This window comes from Chrysoperla carnea, chromosome 5 (assembly GCF_905475395.1).
Source record: "Chrysoperla carnea chromosome 5, inChrCarn1.1, whole genome shotgun sequence".
Taxonomy (NCBI): Eukaryota; Metazoa; Arthropoda; class Insecta; order Neuroptera; family Chrysopidae; genus Chrysoperla; species Chrysoperla carnea.
Window position 1 is genome coordinate 22,565,291 of NC_058341.1, and position 27,276 is coordinate 22,592,566.

General features: G+C 28.7%; 1 protein-coding gene and 3 non-coding genes across 4 annotated transcripts; 2 read left to right on the plus strand and 2 right to left on the minus strand.

Moving 5' to 3' along the window:
• Window positions 1–1,011: 1,011 nt before the first annotated feature.
• On the minus strand, window positions 1,012–27,276 carry LOC123300162. Its single transcript, XM_044882666.1, has 12 exons — window positions 27,255–27,276; window positions 19,172–19,214; window positions 16,110–16,454; window positions 8,904–9,180; window positions 4,549–4,632; window positions 3,550–3,683; window positions 3,339–3,475; window positions 2,968–3,122; window positions 2,775–2,853; window positions 2,046–2,208; window positions 1,793–1,973; window positions 1,012–1,226 (listed from the first exon to the last, which is right to left on the minus strand). The coding sequence occupies exons 1-12, from the start codon at window positions 27,269–27,271 to the stop codon at window positions 1,021–1,023; spliced, it is 1,821 nt and encodes a 606-aa protein (XP_044738601.1). The 5' UTR covers window positions 27,272–27,276; the 3' UTR covers window positions 1,012–1,020.
• LOC123301912 lies at window positions 7,959–8,081 on the minus strand. Its single transcript, XR_006535468.1, has one exon. It is a non-coding gene; the product is annotated as a U5 spliceosomal RNA (small nuclear RNA).
• Window positions 9,256–9,328, plus strand: Trnak-uuu. The gene has a single exon. It is a non-coding gene; the product is annotated as a tRNA-Lys (tRNA).
• Window positions 12,609–12,681, plus strand: Trnak-uuu. Its single transcript has one exon. It is a non-coding gene; the product is annotated as a tRNA-Lys (tRNA).

Here is a 27,276-nt window from a genome sequence, read left to right on the forward strand (position 1 = left end):
TGATAGGCGTAAATATTTAAGAGCCCTCTTAAAATTCATTGCTGGAAAAAAAAAATTATAAAAAAAGCGGTTTAGATAAGAATAGTTAAAGTTACAATTGAATATCAAGCACTGAAATAAAGTTACAATTGAATTTCAAGTACTCTATCGATTTGAAACTTAGATATGTTATATGTAATCATATTCTACCTGCGCTTGGGTACTTCGATTTTTCGAAAATCCTGTAAATTTTCCCAATTTTCATTATTTAGAGTGTACAGTGGAATAAGAAAAAGTACTTGGATGTGAACAAGGAAAATTGGAAAAATTAACAGAATTTTCGAAAAATAAAAGTACTCAGGGTATGTAGAATATGAATTTCTATATCATATCTAAATTTCAAATCGATAGAGTAAATATTATAATTGGAGTGCTTTAAATTCAATTGCCACTTTAGCCATTCTTATCTGGTAAACCACATTTTCTTATAAATTTTTTTCCACCAATGAATCTTGAGGATTATTTAAAAATTATCAATTTTCACACCAATCAAAAATGTTTTAAGAATTTAAGGCTGGAGTTTCAAGAGTCTGACTTCGAATTAATTTCTAAAGATATTACACAAACGCATTTAATACAAATCTGCTTGCAATAGTATATTAGGGGGAGGGAGAAATGCTGTCAAAAGCATGCAAATAGGTAACTTTATGATTTTGATCATACACTTGTCAATAATGCAATTCATGTCAATCACCTAACTTTACTTGTTATGATTTTTTGCAGCATTTATCCCAGCCTAAGTTGCTGTTTCAAGTAGATTTTATAAAAGGCTAATATTTCAAGTTGATATAAAAAATCCTAGACGAATGTAATTTTTTTGACGATGGAAATTATAACATGCTTTATTTAGATAAATATTGATACTTATACGATTATTACCTATATCGACAAAAGCTTCTCGAACTCAATTTTCCATGTAACAGGAAAAAATAATAAATCATTTTAAAAATATTTTCAATATTACGTCTAAAATACTAAAAATTAATTAATACAGCCTTTATGACTCATGTAACCAGAAAAATTTGTTGAATCGGTTCTACCGCCAATTGATTTTTGTTTCTTTAATCTTGAACAAGTTGTTAATAAAATACCACTTAATGCAAAAAATATTGCAGCCATTAATGTTAAGATTGCACCAAACCAGCCTGTTTTAATGCAAACATTATTGTTTGTGTCCGGTGCACTTTCTGTAATTAAAAATATTTACCATTAATAACCGTTTCTTTAACAAATCCGCTACGATAACACAACCGGGTGGAATATGTTACATTATTTCTGCACAACAAGAGAGGGGTTCAAAATTTTGTTCGAAATGTTAGGTTATAAAGTCAACAAAAACAAGAAATGCTTAAGTCGAGTAAGAGAATATTTAATTAGGTTAAAATGTCATATTTTTCACTTAGTTAATTCTGCGAAGTACAGAAAATTATTGTATTAAATATTACAGAATTTGAAAATATCAATATTAGCACTCCGTTCACTATTTGACAGTTCTTTTTGAATAATAATATATATGAAGTTAGCTGGAGAGTGCAGTATGTCAACCATAGACATCAATATTATATAGACATAATAGACATATAATTATTGACATAACAATTTCTAAATAAACAAACAGAAAATTTTTTTAATATGATTGTTATAGTACACGATCTGAACTTGGAATAACGTTGGCTTTGGATAGATATTTTCTTTTAATTTTTTTGCAAAATTGTTATTATTTGGTATTTAATGCGGGTTGAAATTTACTTACGTTGAATAATTGGATTGGGAGATGAATCATCATTTTCACCTTCTTGTAATACACGTAATGATTGGAATAAATTTACATTTTCCGATAACGATGATGAATTTTGTAACGGTTTTGATAATGCGTCCTCAGTTGAATTGATTGAACGTTTTTGTTTTGAATTACGCCAGTGACAAGGTTGACTCTGTTGTATGAAAAACATATTTTAAATTTGAAAAGTATGCTTTAAATAAATTTTATAGTATTGAGTACTTACAGGACATCGTCCATGACACATACGAACATCACATTCAATGTATAAAGCGGGTGATCCTGTGAAACGGAATGTTTTCATATATGCAAACACTTGTGTTTCAAATACTCCACTATCCGACCAAGAACCTCTAAATCTTGATATTAATTTATCATCCACTGGACAACTGTAAGAATTGTGATTAATCATGATTAGTATAAATTTGGTTTCCTGGTAAAAAATAATTTGCTTTCGTATTGTGTCCCAGTCATTCCAATGGGAAATTTTCTATTGAAAGGAACAACAAAGAAATATTTATCCGATTTTTCGCGAGATACGTTAGGTATAAAGAATCAAGTAACAAAATCGTATAAAGGTAGTGTGACCAATGATAGCCCGAGTAGTATCATAGCCCATATTTAAAAGTATTCAATGTATAATCGGGTCCTTCTAAGATCATAAATACTGTAAGGATTGCCCTCTAAGCAATCAAACTGGGCCCACAAAGACATAAAAATAGCCTGCTGTTTAAACTACCAGCTAAAATCTCGAGTAATAGTCACGTGATACAAACATGCTATTGGGCATTTTTATTTACCTTTCAAAGAACTATCCAGCATTACCCTACACTCAAACCTACCCCGCCTTCCTATAATTAACGTATCAAATTATTTTTCGGATTTTTAACTTTACGAAAACTATTTAAGAAAATTAAAACACAAGTAAATACTTAATACTGTATTTTTAACTTACCCAAATTCATCAATTAATTGAATCTTTTTCGTAGCACCATTATGGGCATAGCAATCGTTTACAACAATATCAAATCCATCTGAAAATTATAAATATCAAGAAAATTATAAATAAGTCAATATAGACTTTTAGAGGTTGAACGTTTTCGAAGCATTTCCAGTCGGATAAAATTTTTAGTAACGTCTATACTAACCATACTTCGATCTCATGTAAATAATTAACGTTAAAGGGTCTCCTACTCGTACTGGCCCAGCAACTCGATTACCCTGAGTTCCATATCCGTAACGTATCTCCATATAACATTCAGGTGGAGTAAGGGTAAATACCACTGGATTCCCAGTAGCTACTCTGTAGTTATGAATATAAATGATAAAAATTATTTAAAATACAAAACGATATCTAGGCCTGTTCGTACATTATTTTTGTTTCTATACAAATTTAATATCAGTAATGTAATATGTATTGCATAAACTGATTGAAAAATGAATTAAAAAATAAGATAAATGTACAAAAATTGCGAACAGATTTATTAACAAAAAAAAAAAGATGTTCTAATTTACTCACTCAACGTCTAAAAATGGGAAAGTTACTGTTTTCCAAAAATCATAACCATATTCACAAGTAACCTTAAAATGTTCATCAAATTCTTCCTCAATTAATGGATTATACTGTACAGTAACCGTATTCCACATGAAATTTTTCTGAAGCATTTTGAAAAGTTAACGTCGTTAATTAAACTTTAAAATAAAATTTAAGGAATGTAAATTTAACTTACACTTGGAGCTTTTCGACTATTTTCACTATGTGTATTTTTTCCTAAAGTCCCACAGCGATTTAATTGTATATAAAATTCGTAGTAATCTCTACCAGTTCCATTTATATACATACAATCTGGGTCGTACGCATATCCTAAATTAAAAAAGCAAAAATTCCTAAGCTGAAAAATAATTATAATCATATTAAATAGATACCGCGTTTGAATCTTTTAGCACTTTGTGAGTCTTCTTTGAAAATAGCTCATCTTCTGATGCTTGCGGAGACGAGTCAAATGAAGGATTCTGTCAAGGACTGGGATGTCACAAAATGCCTAACTGTTGGCATTTTTCCCCTAACGTATGATTAAGTTTCTTCTCAAACAGACGGGCTTTCAATCGAATATTTCGAAATAATGGAAGTCTAATATCCGGTTAAAGGACCCTTCACATTTTGACATTTTTCGATAGCACTATAGTACGAGCAAAGTATACTTGAAGAATTTAGCTAATGTATGCCTCGAAATATTTGTAAACAATGTTCGTTTCTTTCTAAGTAGTACATTTTCTCGATCGATTTCTTTTGGTGATAGGTCTTAACCTGTTTAAATGATCAAGACAGTTATAGCAAAAGATAAGTCAGGGTGGTAAATATGCATGTTTTTGACAGTATTTGATCCCGAATTCTGCTATTAATATCCCCACAAGCGAGGTACATTGAGGAATAATTGGAATCTTGATATTTTGACTTTGTGTCGTTCCAAATTATGTCAAAGATTTAACAGTTACTCTTCAGGTGAATACTTCACAATATATAAGTTATGAAAATCTTTAATAGCGCTCACTTCCTGAATTGGTATCGAATTCTTGCCTATAAAAGGTTTTCGAGACTACTAAGGACTCTGTTTTTGTCATTTGGCAACCAAGCCTTAAAATAGACATTTCGAGTTTGACTTCGTTACATTTTTCTAAAATACATACCGTTATAATTAACAAATAATTGTTATTGTGTGTATATTTACCAGCTGAATATAGTAATCCCGCAAAAGAGCCATTGAATCCAATACGAATTTTCATATAATCGTCTTGACATTCAGCTTCAATATCTGTAAATACAATCAAATTAAAATTTTTTTTTAAAGTAATCAAAATTAAATCTTCAAGATTATTTGTTTTCTCTTTATTAAATTTAAATCAATTGTAATGATAAAAATCAAATTATTTTTAATTGCCATTATTCTTAAGTTGAACAAGTATAAATAATAGTAAGTAGAAGTACCTATATTTGTTTAAAACAATAAACTGAAGACTTCAAGGTCGTTAAATTCAACACCTTCATAGTAAAATATAGTATTTTACTATATGCGTCTACTACAGTGTGTCATAAAACAATGCCTTTGTACAGTATACTGCCAAATTTTTCGTGATAAGTTTGAGGAAGAAAGAACTATCGAGAATATTAGAAACAATCATCCCGGAAGACTATGATCATCCACCGGCCACACAAGCTAAGTGGATGTCATCGAAAGGTTTTAAAATGAAGAATCGTTGGCACGGTAACTTTTAATTTTTGCACATATTTTCATGATTGTTAGATGTCGGTTTTTCTGCTGATTAAATTTACTCAATAGTAGGTCAATGCTTAAAGCATTTGTTGTCGACAGTAAATCACACATTTCGACGAGTGGAGTTCGATGTAGAAAAATTATATCGAGGACAGATAGATAAATCATTATTTAGAAGCTTTGTTCTAGTATATAATATAATAATACTCGTACTATTTCGTTATTATTATTAACTCGAAAATACTTAGCAAACTCTGGCTATCGGCTAAGTCTGAGTGCTAAGTGCTCATTAAAAACAAATCTGATCAAACATAATTTGTAATGAATACGAAAGTTTTGGATTGAATCGGGCAGCGTTATCAGCTGTGTCTAGAGCATAATGATCAACGATCTGAATACTCGATAAATAGCTGGTGTACATTTGTTCTCATTATTTTGAATTTAAAATGTTACAGGTATAAAACTCGTGTATTGCAAGTGTTATAGTTATGTATACATTTTTTTGAGACATTCGGTATAATAACTTATGATTCTAAAACGAAAAAAAAAGTAGGCCAATAGTTGTGTGATGATTTCCAAAAGATTAATGTATATTTATTATTCAATTTTGTGGTTGAAAATGATGAATTTGCAATTTTTAAGACAATCGTTAAAATCTTATGCAGGCGAATTGTTTTAAAAGTATACATTTATGTTACTTGTTTGTTCTCGAAAATACATACTAGCAGTAAGGTATTTTACTAGGTTTGAAAAAGTACTTCCAAATGTCGATTTTCCTAATAAAAAAAAATTTAACACGCTTTATTGCCATAAAATTAAATTAAATTTTAAACCTTTTTTATTCTGTCAAAAACGGTGTCATCTATTTTGGTGACGTAATATCGCTATTATAAACAGTCATTACTTCAAAATATTTCGAAGAATAATCCACTTTTATATTAATTCTAACACGGCGGTTTTTGGGGTCGATGAACACGAATAACGTGGCAGAATTGGCCTCCTCAGTGGTACCATTAATTACGTCCATACGTTTAGGATGGGGGGAGGGGGGGGGGTATAAAAGTTACTGACACTTACGTAAAAAGTAAAAAACGTAAAGGTAATCAAAGCACATCATTCTATTTTGAATCACTGTTAAAACTAGAAATATTTGCACTACAAATATTACTTGAAGTTGTAAATGTATTTGTTAATTTAGAAAACTTTGGTACTTAAGGGCTTTGGATTTCAGTCTATTTATTTCCCATGTAGATCTCATCCATGAGCCTGTGAACTACTTGCATTAATTATCAAATTATCTACTATTTTTATTTTAATCATTTTCGTGATAAATAATTTGTTATCATGTTAACGAAAATTATCAAAATTGTAAACAAAAATGCATATTATATTTATAAACAAATTTCCTCTCATTATGAAACGGACATTAATTATTTATTATTGTAATTAAAAAAATTAACATTATATGTGTTCTTCATTACATAATTCTAAAAAAGTGCCAAAATATTACAGTTAATATGTAAACAAAAATGTATTTTTTTATATAAGGGAAAGTGGTTCTGCAATAAGTCAATACACACAAGTAAAGTATATTTTATGTGTGCATATTGTGAAGGGTTTTTCATTAAAAATGATAGAACTTTAAACTTAAATTAAATAGCAACTAAAATTAAATTAAGCTTAAATTAAATGATACCAGAGAAATATCACCTTCGTTGAGAGGCCAGTATGCGAAAAATACAATTTTTCGTTTATTCGATCGCATTGATTTAGTTCGATATCATTGATGGCATTGTATGTATTTATTTTTAGGGCACTTAATCAAATTTCACGTTTTGATGACTTTTGCATGTTATTTGATTATTTTGGAACGATTTAAAATTTCTTTCCAAACGATAAAAAGTCGAGTCGTATTGAAGATATGAGCTAATAAAATTTATTTGACGGGCGGTAAAATAGCTCAAAATGAACACTCATATTGATAGAAAAGTTTAATAATTTGCATGCGTTGTTCAACATTTCATGGTGATTTTACCAATATTAGTTATATCGCGCTACTCAGAGAGCCGTGAGCTACATTTGGTTAAATGTCCAGGCTACATTTGGAATTTGTCTGGTATCATAGATCGTACAAAATTCTTTATATCTCATACAAAAGTTTTGTAAGTATAAAATTCTATCTTTTTAAATGGGAAACACTTTATATATAGACAACGAACGTCCATGATGGCTTATTACCAGAAAGATGAATATAAGAGATAAGAAACGAAAATACTACATAAATAAATAATAATAAATTAATATGGTGTGTAGTATGAAGGTACTGCTATTATTATGTCTTTGTAAAATAATTGTATTTCAAAATTACTTTAAATTTTTATCCTCTAAATATTTTATTTTATGAACTTAGGTAATTTTTTAATTAATTAATTTTTCCATTTATCGATAAAATCGATTTTGTAAAACCATCCCCAAAAGCAATAATTTTCAATTTACGGTATCGAAATACCTTAAAGAGTTTAAATAAAAATGATAATAGTTTCGTTCAATAATTATAGATATCGTTATCTATTAAAAATACAGAATCCGTATGTTGGTGGTCGAATCCTCGAAAAGTAGTTCATTCTGAAAGAGGACGACGCTTACTGACTGAACTGAATTTTATTTAATATTAAAAAATTAAGCATGCATGTATGGGGGTTTAATTACGACAAGTTTAGAAAACAGAATTAAGACGAGGAACACTTACGATAGTTAATCACAATCGAAAAACCGATATAGTCTATGTAATCCATGTATCGTAAACACGTGGTACTGCAGATTCCACAGTAACTGATTTAAGAGTATTTTTTGATTTATATTAAGAGGCCCATCCAGAAAGGACGAGCCATTAGAAAAATTCATTCTAGACTCATTTGAGTTGTTCCTCTCCACGGAAATCTTTAGTAAAAGGCGAAAGATTTATTCGCTCTGAAGAGAAACCAGAGTGATTGAACATATATTTTCTAGAGTATTTAAACATTTGACTTCAACATACCTCTTGCGCGAGAAGACCAACATATTTTATATAAACTGACATTAAATACATTAAAAAACATTATTTTGAAAATATAATTACGCTAAATTATGCTCAAGTATATTTTCTAACGTTTTCTTATTTTCTTTTATGAAAATTTCATGCTGTTATTGTGGAAAAAATATAATTTGTTAAATTCAAATAGTAATAGATATTTGTATGGATATATTTCATTTGTATTGAAAGATTGTTACACATGTGTGTGTGTATGTTTAGTATGTTAGTACATCCTAAATAAAAAAAGAACGGTATATAGCCACTTTAATAGACTAGAAAAGTAAAAAATATATTGTTCTTCTTGCTTATGTTATCACAAACATAACCTTTTAATTTTTCATGATATTGATGAACGAAAAAATTTTTATTTATTTATTTTATGCTAAAAAATTTGATCAATAAATACAGTATTATTAATTTTAAACAAAGGTATTTGAAAAATTATCTCCGTTAAGTACATTGTATTTTTTACTTGTCTTTAAAAAAAAAAAAGAAGTTATTACGATTGAAAAACAGTTGATGAGATTAATGATTAATAAGGTGAGATGAATAAATATAATTGAAAACAAATGACGATTGATAATCATTTAACTGTAACCAATTGAATTGTCTGTAACGTAATACAGTTAGACTTATTTTAATCGGTATGAAAAATTATTTGTAATAGGTTTAAATGTTTTTTTGTTCTCCTATATTTACTGTAAACTTCGAAAAATTATTATGTGAAGTAATAACTTACGTTGAACGCGTGTATTATTGAATCGAAAACGTCGATATTCACGATCCCAACCTTCACTAATCGCTGTAGTTTGATGATGCCAATCAAGACCAGCCGCTGTTAAATCTGGTGGTCCTGATGATCCAGTACTAGGTATACCTGCACCAGTTGTTACTCCAATTCGATCTGTAATTACTTTCGTTGGAATTGAGGATGATGATGAACCAATTGTTAACCCAGGTCGGCCTCTTGATGGTAATGGAACATAGCCAGCATTTTCATTTACAAATACCACTTGCTAGAAATAATTATCATATGATTAAAAATCCTTTAATCCTTGTATGATTTGTCCTAATTTCTCCTTAAACAACAAGCCCGGGTAGCTCAGTCGGTAGAGCATTGGACTTTTAATCCAAGGGTCCAGGGTTCAAGTCCCTGCTCGGGCGATATAATTTTTTATTTATTTTTAAAATATTTCATAAATTTAACTACTGAATACGATTTTTCATCACATCTTTTGTTGCTTGCGATAAAAAAAATTACGTATTTCAAACGTAATGTGTTTCAAACATTTTTTTTTTTTTGAGGTATGCGAATAATCAGCGATTATTGTAAAAAAGCAACTGTAAATTATTAAATAATTTCACCTCATAATAAATATTTTATGTGGCTTAAGTATTATTTTAATAATATTTAATACAACATTATAAGATTTTATTTTTTTTTGTTAAATCCATTGATCTATGATAGTTAAGTTAAATTTCATTCTTTTTCATTGAATTTTTCTGAAACATTGAAAGTTTAGGCTGAAGAGAAATTCATAATTAAAAATTAACGTAAACTAGTAAACCTATGGCTATATTTTATTTGATGTTATATTTAAAAAAAATAATATAATTTTGGTGGGAGCGCTGGTTACATTTAATTTTATTACTAATAGATATGTTTAACGCAATGATATGCGCTTCCACCAGAAAACCTCTAAAATAACGAATAAAAAGAGATAATGAATTTTCGACTTAAAAAATAGTTTGAAATACAGATAATTTAATTGCTTAAATTTCGACTTAGAAAGGCCCGATTAGATTTTAATAACTACGACTTACGGAGTCTGCTTTTCGAGTTACAGAAAATAAATATGTACTATCCAATACCTCGCAGGGAAATAACATTGTTTTCGAGTTACAAAATCTAAATAATTCGTGATACCACGTATTTAGGAGTTCAACGGAAGAAGTATATTTCTCTATCTATAATATAAAAATGAATGGCTGAATGTGTTGCTAGGCGCAAATATCGAGAGCAGCTGAACCGGTTTCGCTAATTCCTTTTTTATAATATTCCTTGAAGTACGAGGATGGTTCTTACGGAGAGAAAAGTTAAAAAAATTGCCTGAAAAAGTCAAAAAACAACATTTTTCTATATTCCTATACAGAAGATTCATAATAATTAAAAGTTAATTTGAATTTTAATACCATACCAGAAAGTTTATGTGTTAGTAGAAAGTCCCTTGATCACAATAAATACAGTTTTGGAGCTTCTTGCAGTGCAAAATTGTGAATTATTTCATTTTAAAATTGTGATTCTTAACGCCGAACTTATGGAAGAATTCAAAAATGTTTTGATCGTGAGGAAATGAAAAATGAAATCACAGGTTCTTTTTATGAAAACATATTAACTTACGGTGCTTTTACGATATTTTTAGATAATTTTATTACATTTACGTCACACAAATTGCCTAGTTTACGATATTTTTGAGCATTTTATTACATTTACGTCATACAAATTGCCTAGTTGACTAATTAACTAGTCACGTGATGGCTGAAATACTTTAATAGGCATATTAAAATTGGAATTTCTCGAGGCCAAATTCGACCCTCTTATTGACACATATCCTTTTACGCTAGCTATGTTTTTCACCGACTAAATAGGTTAGCTAAACTATGTTCATAAAGTGAAATAAATCATTCAATATTTGATATAATAATAAATATAATATGAATTATTATATTTGATTTGATTGTTACAAATAACGGACATTACAAACCATGATGGTATGGTATATAATATTTTCAATAATACTGCATATAATACCTTTAAATGTTATACAATATTTTTTAAGCAATTATGTTAAAAACCCATGAAATATACCTGTATTGTTACTAACAATTTTATAATAGTTTAATATTATTTTATTTTATTTTATTCTGAATTGAAATATGACGGACATCACTATGAGGTTATTTATTTTAATTGTGAACTGTTTTGTGGTAAAATTATATGGCCTTGAACCATTTCGAAGATCACTGGAACATTTAATACATGCAAAAAAATGCTTGAATTTCATATAGTTTTGTTTAAGTAATATTCAGTAAAAAAAGTTCTTGATTGTGGTTTATGAGTAAGGAAATTTAAAAAAATCAGGTTTCAATTTCCCTATTTAATATGAAAGTTTAAAACACTTCAATGGCTTGAAGTTTATATAGAAAAAAACTTTACTTTAAACAAATTAATATGCACTAAAACGTAAAAAAACAACGATAATATAATGTATGTATATACAATTATTGTTATTTTTGAAGTCGGTGCAAGCCATGGAAACAACAGTGACAGAACAATTTGCTACATTAACTTGGCTGACACCGAATCCAAAAATAACAATAATTGTAACTACATTATATTATCGTTATTTTTTATATTTTAGTGCATATTCACTTGTTTTGGAATAGTTTTTTTTTGAAGTCAGTTAATTTATTTTGTGATTTTTAATGAATCCGAAGTACACTAGCTAATTTGACACTAAAAAAAGAATCATCGAAATCAATTGGCGTGATATTGAGTTATTCGTCCATTATTTGTCGCGCATATACTTAATGCAAATTTAAGACTTATATGGTTTTCTTAAGTTTTCTCATAGATGCTATTGTCAGAACTGGACCAAATTGAAATGATATCAAACGGAAAGCAACAGCTTTCAAATAATAAAAGAATCATCTAAATTGGTTCACCAAGTCGAAAGTTCTGAAGTAACAAACATAAAAAAAATACAGTCGAATAGATAACCTCCTCCTTATTTTGAAGTCGGTTAAAATGGATTAAATGAATTTGTTAAAAAAAAGGGGTAGCAATGGGCTATTTTAGCTCTAGTAATACAGATAACGTATACAAATTTTGAGATGGAAAGGCGTCTTCGCATGCTATAATACATATTTTCTTGTTGGAAGCTGCAAATTTGTTTTTATGGCAAAGTACAGAAATTTGCTTGTATTATTTCTGCGTATATTTTTAGCTAATTTTAACATGTTATATACCTATATAGTTTTAACTAATTAAAACTGTTACACTTAATTTCTAATAATTATTAATTTTATTAATTACATAATATAATTAACACTTTCAATAATCTTACTAAACCAAAGTAATTTAAAATAAATAAGTAATATAAATAAAATATAAAGAAGAAATTCTAACAGGAAAATATGAATTAATTATGTCAAAAACCATAAACCAACTAATTTTTTAATTAACTTAATTAATATTGTATCTGTTTAATATTACTAACCTTCTAACAATTATTATTAAACAAATTAGTAAATAAATATAATTTTTTTGTAATTTGTGACAAATAATGAAGAAACTCAGAAGGGGGGCTTCATTCAGGTATGAGACTTGGACATGGGACTTTTACAAGTTGATTTGTTTTCATGTGAAGACCAATTTTTACAAGCCCGGGTAGCTCAGTCGGTAGAGCATTGGACTTTTAATCCAAGGGTCCAGGGTTCAAGTCCCTGCTCGGGCGAATAGTTTTTTTTTCAACATGATTATGATCGATTGTATTCGTTATTCCAGATTAGAGTATCAAACAGTCGATAATTTGTTATTTACTCGAGGTTACAGGCTGTCGATAATTAAATTTTTTTAATTTTTTCTTCGTTATGGTGGAAGCGCAAATAAATGCTTTAAACATATCCATTTATAATGGAAAAGAATTGTATTTGGCACTTCCACCAAAATTGTTGTGTATTAATTTCATTTCATCTGACTGTATTCAGACTTGATTGATTTTTATTCTGAAAATATGTTTAATTGTTCGAATAAAAAAACATACACCCGTAGCTAAATGCAAGACATTTTATTTCTAACTCCTTTTCGTTAACTTCTTCATAATAAATTCCAGCAAATTCTTTTAAACTTTCCCTCAATTCTACGAGATTAAGAGTTTTCAAGCGAAAAATAACTCAATTTTTTTGCCACGAAATACCAAAATATTAGCATTTTGTTTGCCTTGGAGAAATTTGTAATAATTTTGCGAATGAATTAGAATGATAGATAATTATTCAATGTCATTGAACGGACATGAACACTTTCCCAGAGTGTCTAGTGGAAAAGAGAGCCTGATTCTAAACGATCAAGATTTGCGAAAATTTACAAAACTAGAAGGGATTTTTAAAAGAAATAAGTTCTCCTCTTTGCAATCGGAATAAAATGAATATAGTGCAAAGAAAATCCAACGATATATTATATAACTTTAAATTGAAAATAGACACCACTAAACTATTAACCTAGATTTATTAAGTAATACTACATTTTATGTTAAATCATAATATTTATGTGAATAGCCAGAATAAATTAGCAAATCTAATTAATAAACAAATAAAAAATAGCCACATAGTCCAATCAATAGAACCAAAAATAAATGATTTTATTCTTATATGATTGGAAAATTTTACCGAATTATAAAAACCTCTATTGCTTCCATTGATAGTTAAAACCTTATTATTCTTTATAACCAAACTTACTTTTATCAATCTTAAAACGAAAAGATAACAAAATTCGTCAGGCCACACTTGGCCATCAAAAATTTCATGTAGAGAAGTTATCTATCGTCTGCCTTGTTATTACGTATTAATGCAAAAAATCGGACACACAATTTGCAGATATTTAAATTGGCAATCAATTTATTTTTCGTACTTACATCGAATTTCTAAAATATCTACCAACAGTACCATTTTTAGCGCAAAGCGTGAATGTGAATTTGTATAGAAGTACATGTTTCGAACAAAAGTTGTTTATTTTTTTATAAGGACCATTTTTTTTACATTTAAACTTTTGTTCTATCTCCAACGGTTTACAAGGTTTACACGGACGCAAGACCTTGACCTACAAAGCACATTTACGAACTTAAACTCACTTTTTAGGTCCTGAACACTTTATAAAAGCTAAGCTGGATATCTTTTTGTTTTTGAGTTATCGTGATCACAGATGGACCGATGTACAGACTGATAGACGAACAGCCGGAAGTGGACTAATTGGATGATTTTATGAACACATATACCAGAATTTTGTTCGTAGCATCAATATTTTCAAGCGTTACAAACTCGGGACTAAACTTAGTATACCTTGATATATTTCATATATACAGAGTTTAGGTGCAGAATCAGTCTAAATTCCTAACAGCTAAATAAAAACCAATATTAGAACAAACTGATTTTTTGCAATTAATTGACATATCAAACTGCAGTGGCGAATTTTAAGGTAAAAAGCCCAGAGTGCAATTTATTGAGCACTGACCGTACGCTCCATTCGTTTTTATACCAAGTATATCCACAGTTTTTTGAATCCTCTGGGTGTGCTCAGTAGGCAAACGCTCCTTTGCTCACCTGTTACAGTCACCCGCCACTGTAAAACTATGATTTTTTGGCTAGATTACCGATTTATCATTGAGTTTATGAGTTGAATGATTTCGCGCATGAAAACACTAGTTATAAAGTACTCTTGCATACATAAATCTTTGCAATAAAAATCGAATTGTTTGGGAGTTATTTCAGTAAATTTTTGTAAGATTTGATGATTGTCATTTTGAATATGCAAATTCTCTAATGACTGGACTAATATAAATTTGGTAGTACAATCTTGCGTTGAATATTATATCAAAGTACAAATTGTATTCATAGTATATCACAGTAAATATTATGAGCCTATTATAATATTGATTTTAATTTGAAAACAATAGTAAATATCTTAACAAAAATAATTTTTTTTTCCATAAACCTAATAATTTGTACATATTTCTTTAAAACGGAAAGAAAGTAAGAACTCTTCCGACAATTGGATGTCAGTCAGATTATTTTTGAATACATTTAGCAGCATATAGATGTTGATATAATAAAAAAATTTATTAATATTTCATTTGCTCTCATTATTTCCTGCGTATTGTTAAATATTTCAATTAAAAAAAAAAAATATTATTACATTTTCAATTTCGCTTTATGGCTATTTACCTGTTGTTATATTATTATGTAATTTTTAAAGTTAATTTACATCTTTAAAATATTCTTGTTGTAATTGCAACTTCAACCTTAAATGTGTTACATAAACTTTATTTGTTTTACATTATCTATTTATGCATAATTTATTTGTACAGTAATAGGTACCTCGACTTATACTACCTCGACTTACGCGAATTCAATGTTACGAGGTCTTAATTTCATCTATCGTGTAAATTCGAGGTATTGTGTTAGTTTTGGAGCAAAGAAATAGTTTTTGGAATTATGTTCCTTATCGTACGTTCTAATTTGTTTACTGGTTGGGAGGTAAAACCAAAAAACAACCCGAAAAGTCGACATGTAGGTTACCTTGGAAATTAAAATTTTTTTAGTCGATTCAGTCTGCCATGAATTTTGAAAATATAAAAAAACATTTTACAATTTGTCAATTTGTATTTTTATCCAAAATTTATGTTTTTTCATTCAAAAAACTGAGTTTTGAGCTATCAGAAGTTAAAGATAATGGAGATAATTTCAAGTAAGTACTTAGAAGGAAAAACAAATTAAACCTAAAACTATCATTGCACAGAAATGCTAACAGTATCGTGAGACAAAAAAAAAAAAAAAAAAACCATTTACAGGAAACTAATATTTATAATTAATTACCAATAATTTAGTTATTTGTATTTTCAAATAATTTTTATCTTGTTGTATATTTTTCATTTTTTTTTTTTTGGAATTTGTGGAACAGCAAATCAAAGCAAATCTGAGAAAAAAAGTAAGCTCTACATTAATAATATAGGAAGATACGATTGGAGCATAGTTCCTTTCGAGTGACCCACTATACTTCTCGTTGTTTTAAAAGAATTGTGTTTGAATCTTGATAAAGCTATATTTTACTTAGATTTACTTAAAAATTTATTAATTAATTCAAAATTATAAGTTTAAAAATTGTACTTACCGATTCTCGTTCACTACTTTCAACATTTAAAATTTCTTTAGTTTCATTAACTTTTGGCCGTGGACGCTTACGAATTAATTTACTAGTTTTAAATGGTAAAGGTGATCCAGATGCATTTATCTTTTGCCGTTCAACGGTATGATCAGTTGTAACAACTCCGACAAAATGTTTTCGAATTTGTTCTTCGGCAACTGGATCTGGTATTGATATTGTTTGATGACTTTCATCACTATTCAATGGATCTGTGAAACCACTGTACGAGTCTGTTGAACTGCGTGTAGACCCACGACTACTACTTACAGTAAATACAACTTCTGTTACGGTTTCTTCTAAAAATACTGCATCCTATTCAAAAAGAAAAAGGGTGATTATATATAAAAAATGTTTAACAAATACTTATGAGATAGCGCTTTTTAATCTTTTTGCAGGCAACCTAACTCAACCTACTCCAATTATAATGTTTTTCTGATTTCAAATAATCATGTTCGGGCATCAGATCCCATCAAGGTCAATTTAGATCCCACAAGGTAAGTGATAGAATAACACTTAGAGAGTTGATTCTCATAAAAAACTAACATTTTTTATTTAAAACATTTTTTCGGAGAAAGTTTAGCTTTCGGATTTCGGAATTTATCTTTAGAAAAATATTTAGATAACAGTTATCAAGAACTATAAAGGTTATTCGTCTGTGTTAATAACTTTTAAGCCCAGGTAAATTTTCAAGATCTAGGTCAAATGATCTCGAGTGTTCTTAGTTCTGTTTCAAGTGTTAGCCTAAGGTTCCTTACCCGGAAAATTTGTCGGCGGTTTTCTAAATTTTGTAAATTTCACTTGTAATAAATAATATAGTTAGTTAATTATGTTTAAAACAATCAATTGAATGTAAAAATATGTTCAATGAATGATGATAATAAATTTAGTTCATTGAGGAAAAATTGTATATTTTTTCTATGGCGTTTACATCAACTAACAAGGTTTATTAATGTAAAAAATTAAATTAAATGCATATTAAAATGCATAAAAGTATATATATTTAAAAAAAATATATATTTAAATATTAAATTTTTTATAATATTTGTTAAAAATAAGTAAAATAGTACATATGTTTTTTTAGTGCATAACAAAATAGTTTTAGGAGGAGAAATTTGAAATACATGTATATTTTTTTAATGACATTTAATATTTTTATTTTTTCATTTTTATAATGACAAATATTTTTTATTAATTGGTTGTTGTTTATAGTAAAAAAAAACTTTTTACAAAAAGAAAACCGATTTCAAAAGAAAAACTTTTCCAAAACAAATTAATATGCACTAAAAAGTAAAAAAATAACGAAAATATAATGTAGTTAAAATTATTTTGGAGTCGGTGTCAGCCAAAGAAACAACTCTGACAGAACAGTTTGCTACATTAGCTTGGCTGACACCGACTCCAAAAATAACAATAATTTTAACTACATTATATTTTCGTTATTTTTTTACTTTTTAGTGCATAATAATTTGTTTCGGAAAAGTTTTTCTTTTGAAGTCGGTTTTCTTTTTGTTAAAAGTTTTTTTTTATTTTGTGATTTTTAGTGTATCTGAAGTACGCTAACTAATTTATCACTAAAAAAAGAATCATCGAAATCGGTTGGTGTGATATTGATTTATTCGTCCTCTTGTCGTGCATACTTAATGCTTTAAGACTTTTATGGTTTTCTTTCAAATAGATAGAGAATCATCAAAATCGGTTCACCCAGTCGAAAGTTCTGAGGTAACAAACATAAAAAAAAAATACAGTCGAATTGATAACCTCCTCCTTTTTTGTTTGAAGTCGGTTAAAAAACAAAGGTAATTCAACATTTGATTGTGATATAAAATGTTATTGTAAATATCTAACGATAATTACTCATATTAGTTGAATAAATCTACTGGATTTTGATAAAGAATTCGATAAATTTTTGCAAATGGTCAATTTTTTTAAAGTAGGTTTCTTTTGATTTAAAAAATACAGAAAAGGAGTTTCTCGGTTCCGGAACGATCCCCGGGAATTTGTGCATGCGGTTTTATCTCAATATTGTATTTTTCGGTGTCGTTTTCTTGAATATCTATGCTTCCATAATCGGATTGAGACGAAAAAAAAAAGAATTGTTTACTAAAAATTTCTGCATTGACCTTGTTTGGTATCGAACTCTGAACACAGTAAAATAACCTCAAAATTTCAACTTTCTCTATCAATGCTGACGATAGAATCGAGTTTGGCCAGCATTAGTTTAATAAGCCTCGGATCAACTCTCGGGTTGCCAATTGTTACCCAAGTCTTGATCAAGACTAATAAAAGAAGGCTTGACTTTCCAGCACTTGCACCAGATTCGACCAAGACTAATTATAGTCTTGGCCAAGGTCAAACATTCGAACCTTGGTCTGCCAGTCCTTGACCAAGCCTTGGACAAATAAAAATTTAGTATTTGGGATTGGGATTTGTTTTTCTAGTCCTAGTCCAGACCATGACCAAGGACAATACATCCAAAGCTTGGTTTGCTAGTCTTGTTAAAGGTTTGGAAAAGACGTGGAAAAGGCTGGATTACGTAGCTTTGACCAAGACCTGCGCAAGAGGTGGTTCCCCTTTTTTATGCCAAACTATTATGATTTCGTGGTTAATGGATTGTGGTGTATTTGTTCGCGTCTTTTATGACTTCAAAATTAAGCTTAAGTGTTGAAAGTCGGTGTGTAGGCCAGGTTAATGTCATGTCCTGCCCAGAAAATTCAGCCCGTTTTGTTTAAATGAGCTGAAATTCGGTATGTAAAAGACAGTTTTCTAGATGGAACCATGCTATAAAAATTGTGGAAAAATAAGGGGATCATTTCAGCAATTTGGAGGGGATTTCCAGCGGAAAAAGTATAACCAATCCAACCGATTTTTAGATAACTGCATAAAGAATTAAAGCTGTTTAATATATTGGCATTGAATATTAAATTACGTAAGTTATACTCCAAGAAAAAAAAAGTTCTTTCGAGATTAACTACCCAAGAAATATTGATCTAAATAATTATGTAGGTAACGTAAATAAAAAAAATACTTACAAAATTAAATGATGTAACTATAAGTATAAATATCCATTTCCACCTGTAACGAAGAATAAAAAAAAATATTATTATTATTTATAAGTAAATTGAATGATTTTTCTTGGAAATATTTATCTTTTTATTATATGTGATTATAAATCCAAAACCAGTGTTCGCATTATGTCGTCTCTTATTAACAAATTAATAAATATTTCCTTTATGTTAATAAATGCAGTAGTATATATTAAATACAATTTTTTTCTGGTTCATACCTCTTGGACAATAAATGAATAAAATTAAGATGTAACTTTTTGAAATGTAGGCTAATTTAAATATATCATCATAGTTTATTCAATTAAGTATATAGTTAAATCAATGAATTAATACCTAATTAAAAAATTAATAATATATTTATACCATTTTACTCGATATCGAAAAAATTTTAGGGTATATTTCTTGTAAAATTCTAAGACATGTTTTCTTTTGTCGTTTCATTGACAACCCAAAATTAACGATGTTATTAACGATTAAAGATAACCAACGCATTCAAAATTGTATTTTTCATTTATGTAGGCTCGAAAAAATTTCGGGCTTCTCGAGCCCACGAGACAGCGTCCTTTTTGTAAAATGATTAATACTTACTCGAAACTTCGTGAGTGGCATCCTTTTCGCGAGTCTACCAAACTTAAAAACACAGCAGGTAATTTGCCGGACACTATGAACATTTGCTAACATTAATAATTATGAAAAAAATAAAATATTTTTCCGAAAAAAAAACTTCGGCTATGAGCTTGTCTATCACCTCGAACAGTCTGTACTTATAAGTATTTTTGTTTTTCAGTGTATCCTTAGTTTACATTTGCTGAAGTGATGAATTGACGTTCAAAACGTTCATTAAATCATCCTAGTGTCCGACAAATTCCCTGCTGCGTTTTCAGACCGATAGCTTAAATCTGACGTTATCGTGCTCATTTGAAAACGCAGCAAATTCGAAAAAAAAGTCGTAGAGAGAAAGTTTGATAGACTCGTCAGAAGGAAACCACTTACGAAGTTTCAAGTACGTATTAATCATTTAACAAAGCCCCCTTTCTGTACCACGGATCGATTGGTGAAAATCTTATCTTTTTAGCATGTATAGAATAGAAAATCGTAATTTTTGGGAGGTTTTCAGATTTTCCACGGGGTTGCAATGAAAAAGTTGAAGTTTTTAGATTTTCCCATTAATTTCAATTAATTTTCCTTCGAATTTCGAAACCATTCGAGAAGTTTCAGGTATGCATTGATCATTTAACAAAAAGGGTGCAGTCCCTCGGACTAATAATGAATAATATATAGACGAAGCGTCGTTTAATCACGTTTGGTGAAAATCCCATTTTTCTAGTTGAGTTGCAATGAAAAAGTTGATCATTTAACAATAAGGATGCTGTCCCGTGGACTAATAATGATTATATAGATGAAGCGCCGTTATAGTCTCGTTAAATAACATACCTTAACTTTTAAATCAAATTATATAAACATTTAATTACCAAAAAAATTGTATGAATAATAAAATGAAAATACTATTCAAATAACTATTGGAAAGTAAATAAATAGGTATATATTTTACACATTTTTAGAATTAGAATAAACAAATTACTCAATTTCCTTTCTTATAGTTTTTAACTTGAAATCAAATGACATTAAGTATAAAATAATAAAAAAATAATAATAAAAAATCGTTGATGATATGGACGAATTAGAGACAGTGAAGGTTAAATTACATTATGGATAGGTAATTGTTTAAAACAATTTATTAAGTAATAATTTATTATATTTTTTGAATGTTTCTTTTTATTAAGGGAGAAAAAGTTATAAATATTTCTCCAAAATTATATCAATGCCAAGAAATTTCTTTAATAGTTGAACTATTTTTTTAATTGTTTGAAGTAATTTTTACATAATTATTAATTAATTTTTATTTTTGTAATAATTTAATTTGATTTAAATATTAAAGGATCCGTTTTATGTTGGAATATATCTTAATTAAGTTGGTTGGATTTTTAGCCAAGTTTTCGAAATTTGAATATATCATTACGTTTCATAGCCTGGACAATGTATTAATACCACTTTTAGATTGATGTCTGTTTACGATTTTAGATTGATAACAATCTCGTATTTGTACCAATCGTTCAATTAACGCATTAAACAAAATTCTTAATATACGGCGAAAACGGTGAAATTCAATGACTTATTTATATCACGCCGAAAAAATAAATCACACGATTTTTCTAACGTATATTCTATTCGTTGTGTGCGTAGTCATGGTAGGGACAATAAAATCGATGCCAGCGCTTCCACTGAAAAATTTTGGCTATAAAGGACGCTGTTATTACTAATTTGCAGTTCTTTACATGTTAATGTTATAGAAAATGTCAAATTAAAATAATTATTGAAAAACACTAATTAATTAAACTTAATGCATTAAAAATTGTGAAAATAATAAATCAAATTGCACAAATATTATTTTTCAAATGTAAATTATCATAATTATTTATTTAAATTTGTGAGATAATAATATTAATTTTTCAATGTAAGTCATAAATCCATACAATTATATATGCAACCATACAATTCTATAATTAAAGTAGTGTATCGTTACTATGGAAACGTATCCAAAAAAAACTCACGCACGGTGCGAATAGCAATATAGACTGGATTATAGGATTAAATTTCGTCCTATATCATGTAATATTCATTCATTCAAATTTGATCATTTAGCACTCATATTTTTATGAAACACGCACAGTAAATAAAAAATTTTTAATAACATAATACAAAAAAAAATATGTTGAGAACCACCACATGACTTCCATATACAGACTTGAACATCAAATATTAGACTCAGTCCTATGTTATTATAAAAATTATTCTAATGTATGCCAACATAGGAATTTTCCCATTCTTTATTTTCTTAGTGTAGTTTCAATAACGCTTAAAAAATATAAATGTCCCACTTTATATTCACCGTAAAAAAATTTCAGGACAGATTGATCATAAAGCCTGGGAAACATCAGAAAGCTAACATTGGGAATTAAAATTTTATAATAAGTAAATTAATAAGTCAATTAAAAATTATTTATCGTGAAGGACATTAGCTGACATGCATTTTATGTAAAAATTCAGACCTTTTTGTTCTAAACTCGGTGATTTCGAGATAAATTAATGAATATATAACTACGTTGTCTGACTATTTTAAGGAGTAAAATTAAAAATTTAAACTAACCGTGAGTTTTTAGTTTTATTTAGGTACTCTATAACACCAAGTAAAATTATTCCTTCAGCCCATGGTCCATTATGTCGAACAAGATACTTGATACTTAAAAACACTAGAAGGCCAGACAAAAATTTTGGCTTTCCTAGCCAAATGTAGAGGTAGAAAAAGTCTTATCCTTATCACCAACTATCAACCTAGCAACCATTGGATGGTTATAACTTTTACATAAAAATTCATGTCAGCTCCTTAACTATTACAGTTAAAATCGGTTATAATGAGAGAACCAACAATTATGGTTGTTATAATCGATAGTCGTTATAAACGATGTTTACATTTTTACATTAAAGTGAAAGAATGTACATTTGTACGTATGTTGGTTCTTATATTGCTCACTAAATCCAATGATCGAATTGGTCGTTATAAACGATATATTAGTTGATAAAACCCAAAAAAAGTTAATAAGACCGAAAATAAAGTTTCTAGTGTTCAAAATAATTAAACAAGTATGTACATAATATTACACAACAAAAGTAGTACATTGGTCGTTATAGTCGATATGTCGGCCTAAAATTTTAACGAATATTGGTCGCTATATCCGATTGTTTTAAGTCCGATACAATCATTTATTTATTTATATAGAAATTCGATCGGGATTTTTCAATTTCACCGTATTAGGTGATATCGTTATAGCCAATTTTGACTGTATTTCAAATTTTAACTTCTAGCTTACTGTCTGGGGCTTAAATATTTAGGAAAATTTTGTACTATTTATACAGAGGTATATTAATCTAGTAATAAGTTTACATTAGTTTGCATGCATGTGACAATATTGCAGAGCATAAAAAGCATTTATACGAAGTATAGAGGTGGAACAATACGCCGTTAGCACATATCACATCACAAGACGAAATATTGTTACACCTTTTTCAAAGCATTTATTTACAGAAATTTTTAAATACAAAATTATTATGATTATTACTATTATATCTAGTCTCCTAGGTCATTACCATATTCTTCTTAGAGACAGGGTGTCACCTAAAGAAAAGTATCTGTCATAGTATATCTGATCAAACATTCGTAATGGGTCGCTAAACTTCGTTAGTAAACAAATATTTTTAAAATAAATATTTCTACAAATAATTTCCTTCTGAGCAATTATCTCTTGTAGTTAAAACCGATGAAGCGATTTTCAATACTCAGGGGCCATCATTGGGTCCTACAAATCAAGGTATATAGCGCGTAATTTGGACCTATTGAGATCTTCAGTTCCGAAAAATGCACTGCCGTTTATCTTGTATCGACGGGAAAATGATGGTGGTTCAGATCGATATCCTGGTTGAACATTTTTTTTTCTTGGAAATATTAAAGATGATAGATATTGATTGTTTACAGCACGGGAAAATTAAATCTCCATCCGCAATTTCGCGGAGTATCCTCGCCAAGTATACTCGCAAAAGTGAAGCATCATATTCTCGTCTTACTTCACAAGTATCTCATTGCTATGGCTGACATCGAAGCCATTACGATATGACAAACCTTTTGAACTGAACTACACAAGTAATCACGAGAATACGAAGATGATAATCGCATTGCCTTTGAATCGAGTAGAAAAACCGATTTTTTACCGAAGTCGGGCAAGGCGAGAAAGCCTGACTTCGTGGCACTTCGCGAGAGCGTAAAAGAGGCTAGACACTTTACAACGCAGACGAAGCGTATTAAAAAAAGTTTTTATTCATTTTCACCTTGTATATATATATATGTATATAATTATTTTACCGTAGTCTAAGACATTTTAAATGTATTAATTCTAGTAATACTAGAATTAATGCGCATATGGTTTTATTATACAATATCAGAGTATAGGTATATTAAGTTTAGTCTCAAGTGTGTAACAATTAGAAATATTGATGTTACAAACAAAATTTTGGTATAGGTGTTCATAAAATCATCGAATTTTCTAGTCCAATACTATTTGTCTGTCAGTACGATAACTCAAAAAAGATATCGAGCTCAAATTTTTATGGTGCATTCTAGAGCAATTGGATCATGGGCACGAAAAACCCATCTTTTAATACGTAAAATATAGAAGACAAGCCGGATAATATTTTATCCGGCCACTATTCTGCCCCCTTGCCAACTGGCTGGCGATACCCTTGTTGACGTGGTATTTATCAACCGGATTTCAATTAAGAATAAATCAATGAATAAATTTCAATCTGACAGCTGGTTAAATCGGAATAGTTACTAGTTATGTGTGATGAAAATTTGTTTATCGTTTAATAGTTTAATCAATTTTCTCTAAGCTTTTGTAAAGCCTGATAACCTGGAACACCGGTCAATGCACTTAACATATTTGTAACGAAATTGAATATATCCAGCAACCTTTATCCTATAGTGTAGATTCTTTCAGTTGTGTATAGTTGCAGAATCAGTAGAAGAGCTGCAAAGCATTTTAAAGTATCTACGTATTTGAAGCACAATGAAAATTGCTATAAGTTAAGCTAGCTAAGCCCAGCCAATATATTTTCTGGTATTTAGAAAATACAATTTGAAACCCTTTGACAAAATTTGAATCCGGCTTAAAAATATTAAGTTTGAAAGTACTAAAATACCACAAGTATTTTTTTGTAAATAAATTTACCCAATCCAAAATTTCTATAGGCTCAATACCCTTCAGTAATTTTTTCAATTTTTAAATGAGCTTAAAATAATCTTATAACGGCACATATGATGTCACTGGTCTACGTATTTTAAAAAAAATGTTAAAACTTTTTCTTTCCGTTTGGTAAAAATGATATTTTAATTTATGGCTCATGTATTTTGTGAAAAATTTCAGATTCACTTAAAATACACATATACGGTTATCACATTCAGTAAATACTTTAAAACAAGATTTTACTTCCGATTTTTTGTGTGTAATTTGTTTGTTTATTTAAATTGTGATAACTGTATTTTGTTTAGATAATTACGATTATTTAGATAAATGACTTTTATCTGAATGCGTCTTGTATATGTTTTGCAATATTAGCAGTAAACAATCTACAATTATTTTTAAGGTTTTGAGACAACCATTTAATCTATTGTAAAAGTAGAAACGAGGAAAGTATATAAGACAGAAAGTATACAGCAAAACAGCTTTTTTCCCATATAATATTTTACGAAATTTGATTGGAATAGTCTGCACCTTCAAAATCCATTTTGATAAAATATTTATCCCCCCACCCCTTTAAAAATCATTAAATAGATAGGTATGTTAATAAAGTTTAAAATAAAAATCGTTATTAAAGTATTCAATAAAATTTACCTTAGGTATATTAATCTCTTGTATACTCAACTACCGAAAACCAATTCAACCCAAGTAATTGATGCCAGAAAATATCAAAAATATCAACCTTGGAAAATTTGATACTCATAACTTATTATAAGATAAAAAGTTGACTTCAGTTTTATTGGTTTTTATTACTTGAGTATTCGCATCGTGTGTGAGTTTTATTGGAGGCGTTTCCATGGTATCGATACACTACTTTTATTATAGAATTGTATGGATGCATATATAATTGTATGCTTTGCATTTATGACTTACATTGAAAATAATAATTTACATTTGAAAAATAATATTTGTGCAATTTGATTTATTTTTTTCGCCATTTTTAATGCATTAAGTTTAATTAATTAGTGTTTTTCAATAATTTTAATTTGACATTTTCTATAACATTAACATGTAAAGAATTGCAAATTAGTCATAACAGCCTCTTTTATGGCCAAAATTTTTCAGTGGAAGCGCTGGCATCGATTTTATTGTCCCTACCATGACTACGCACACAACGAATAATTAATGCTTATTAATGAAAAAAGAGTTGGAGTTTAATTGCAATCTAAGTGAAAGGGTTTCGAATAGGATCCGGCCCAAATGTTTCTTTCCTACCCTTTATCGAAAATTGTTTTTATCAATATTTTATTTCATTATAAAAACGATAAAAACAGTAAAAAAACTACAGAAAAATTCATGCGTAAATTATTTCCCAATTATTACAAGAAAATATATTCATTTATATTGTTAATTTATGCAAATTTTATTAAACTTTTAAAGTGAAATATTCATTTCTTATGAAATATGTTTTATCTTATAATGGAATCTAAATTGTTTTCATACAGAGTTTTTTTTTTTAAATACCTAAAAATTGCAATATTAAAATTTATACGATAATTGTTTTTGATTTTATTTTTTTTTAGAGGACACGGCACGCGTTATAGCCAAATTTAATCCATGTAAAAAGAAAGAGCCGATTTATTTTCTGGTTTCACAAACTTCTGTCTGATATGACAGTAAGAACAATAAAACATTTTTTATTTACTCATGCTCGGAAGCCAAATTAACTTATTGGACTCAAATTATTTTTTGCTTCCGGTAATATCACATTCAATGGGCAATTATCTATTTGCTATTGCACGGAAAAACTTTCAGGGAGAAAGAACTAGCTTCGAGTTTGCAAAAATATTTCGTTCGTGTTTCTAAATCCGATTTCTAGGTCAGTTTTTCGCACTTATTAAATTTAATAACACACTATTTTAAATCAGGACGTCAGGAATCAGGAAGTTTTTTTTGAATGGTTAATAGTTTGATCAAATTTTTTTCTCAAAATGGTAGGATAAATTAAATGCTATTCCCACCGTGCGTGAGTTTTATTGGAGGCGTTTCCATGGTAACGATACACTACTTTAATTATAAAATACGAAATTATTAACCATATTTTTTAGCTTCAACTGTCACAAATTTGTCTAAAATTAAATCGTCGAAATTAAAAGTAAAACACCTTAAAAAAATTAATTAATAAAAAAAATAATTACCTCATTTTCATCAACATGATTT